The 622-nt window shown below is 42.6% G+C and overlaps 1 protein-coding gene across 1 annotated transcript in view; it reads left to right on the forward strand.

Moving 5' to 3' along the window:
- The window catches only part of LOC107576796 (staphylococcal nuclease domain-containing protein 1-like), a 4154-nt gene extending 3819 nt beyond the window's left edge, over positions 1–335 (forward strand). The window contains exons 3-4 of the mRNA XM_016262929.1: positions 20–140; positions 250–335. Coding sequence (XP_016118415.1) covers positions 20–140; positions 250–335 — 207 coding nt within the window. The remainder of the gene's footprint in view (positions 1–19; positions 141–249) is intronic.
- The last annotated feature ends 287 nt before the right edge of the window (positions 336–622 follow it).

A 622-nucleotide genomic window follows, 5' to 3' on the forward strand; every position in this document is an offset into this window, starting at 1 on the left:
ATTTATTTATTTTTTGCAGCCTTGGGCTTTCCAGGCACGGGAGTTTTTGCGTAAGAAAGTAATTGGCAAAGAAGTCTGCTTCACCGTGGAGAATAAAACCCCTCAAGGCAGGGAATACGGCATGGTCTACCTGGGAAAAGGTGAGTGATGTTTATGTTCACAAAAAAGAATCTCACTGCAACAGTGCTGATCTGAAACGGGTGTGCTTATTGTAGTGTTGTTATAGTAACCCGTTTGATCTCTCCAAAGACAACTCAGGAGAAAATATTGCAGAGTCCCTGGTGACCGAAGGTCTTGCCACAGTTCGTAGAGAAGGCATCAGAGGAAACAAGTAAGAACTCTGTGTTTTCTTTCCCCAAGCATCAAGCAACTGGTGTCAGTACGATTCTTGCACCTATTTTCAAAGCCTTCACAATGCTATCTATGTTTTTCACACCGGTTGAGATCATTTGTGTTATCACAGTGGTATTATTATAAAAACACATTATTTGTCCTGCAGGGGGCAGTGTTTGCCTTTAATGAAGTTTAGACACTCTAGGGCAGGGGTCTCCAACCTTTTTGTGAACGAGGGCTCCCAGAAGGGATAAAATAGTCTCAAGGGCTACTTGTTTGATATACTCCA

The sequence above is a fragment of the Sinocyclocheilus grahami genome, unplaced genomic scaffold (genome assembly GCF_001515645.1).
Source record: "Sinocyclocheilus grahami isolate Dianchi unplaced genomic scaffold, SAMN03320097.WGS_v1.1 scaffold4359.1, whole genome shotgun sequence".
NCBI lineage: Eukaryota > Metazoa > Chordata > Actinopteri > Cypriniformes > Cyprinidae > Sinocyclocheilus > Sinocyclocheilus grahami.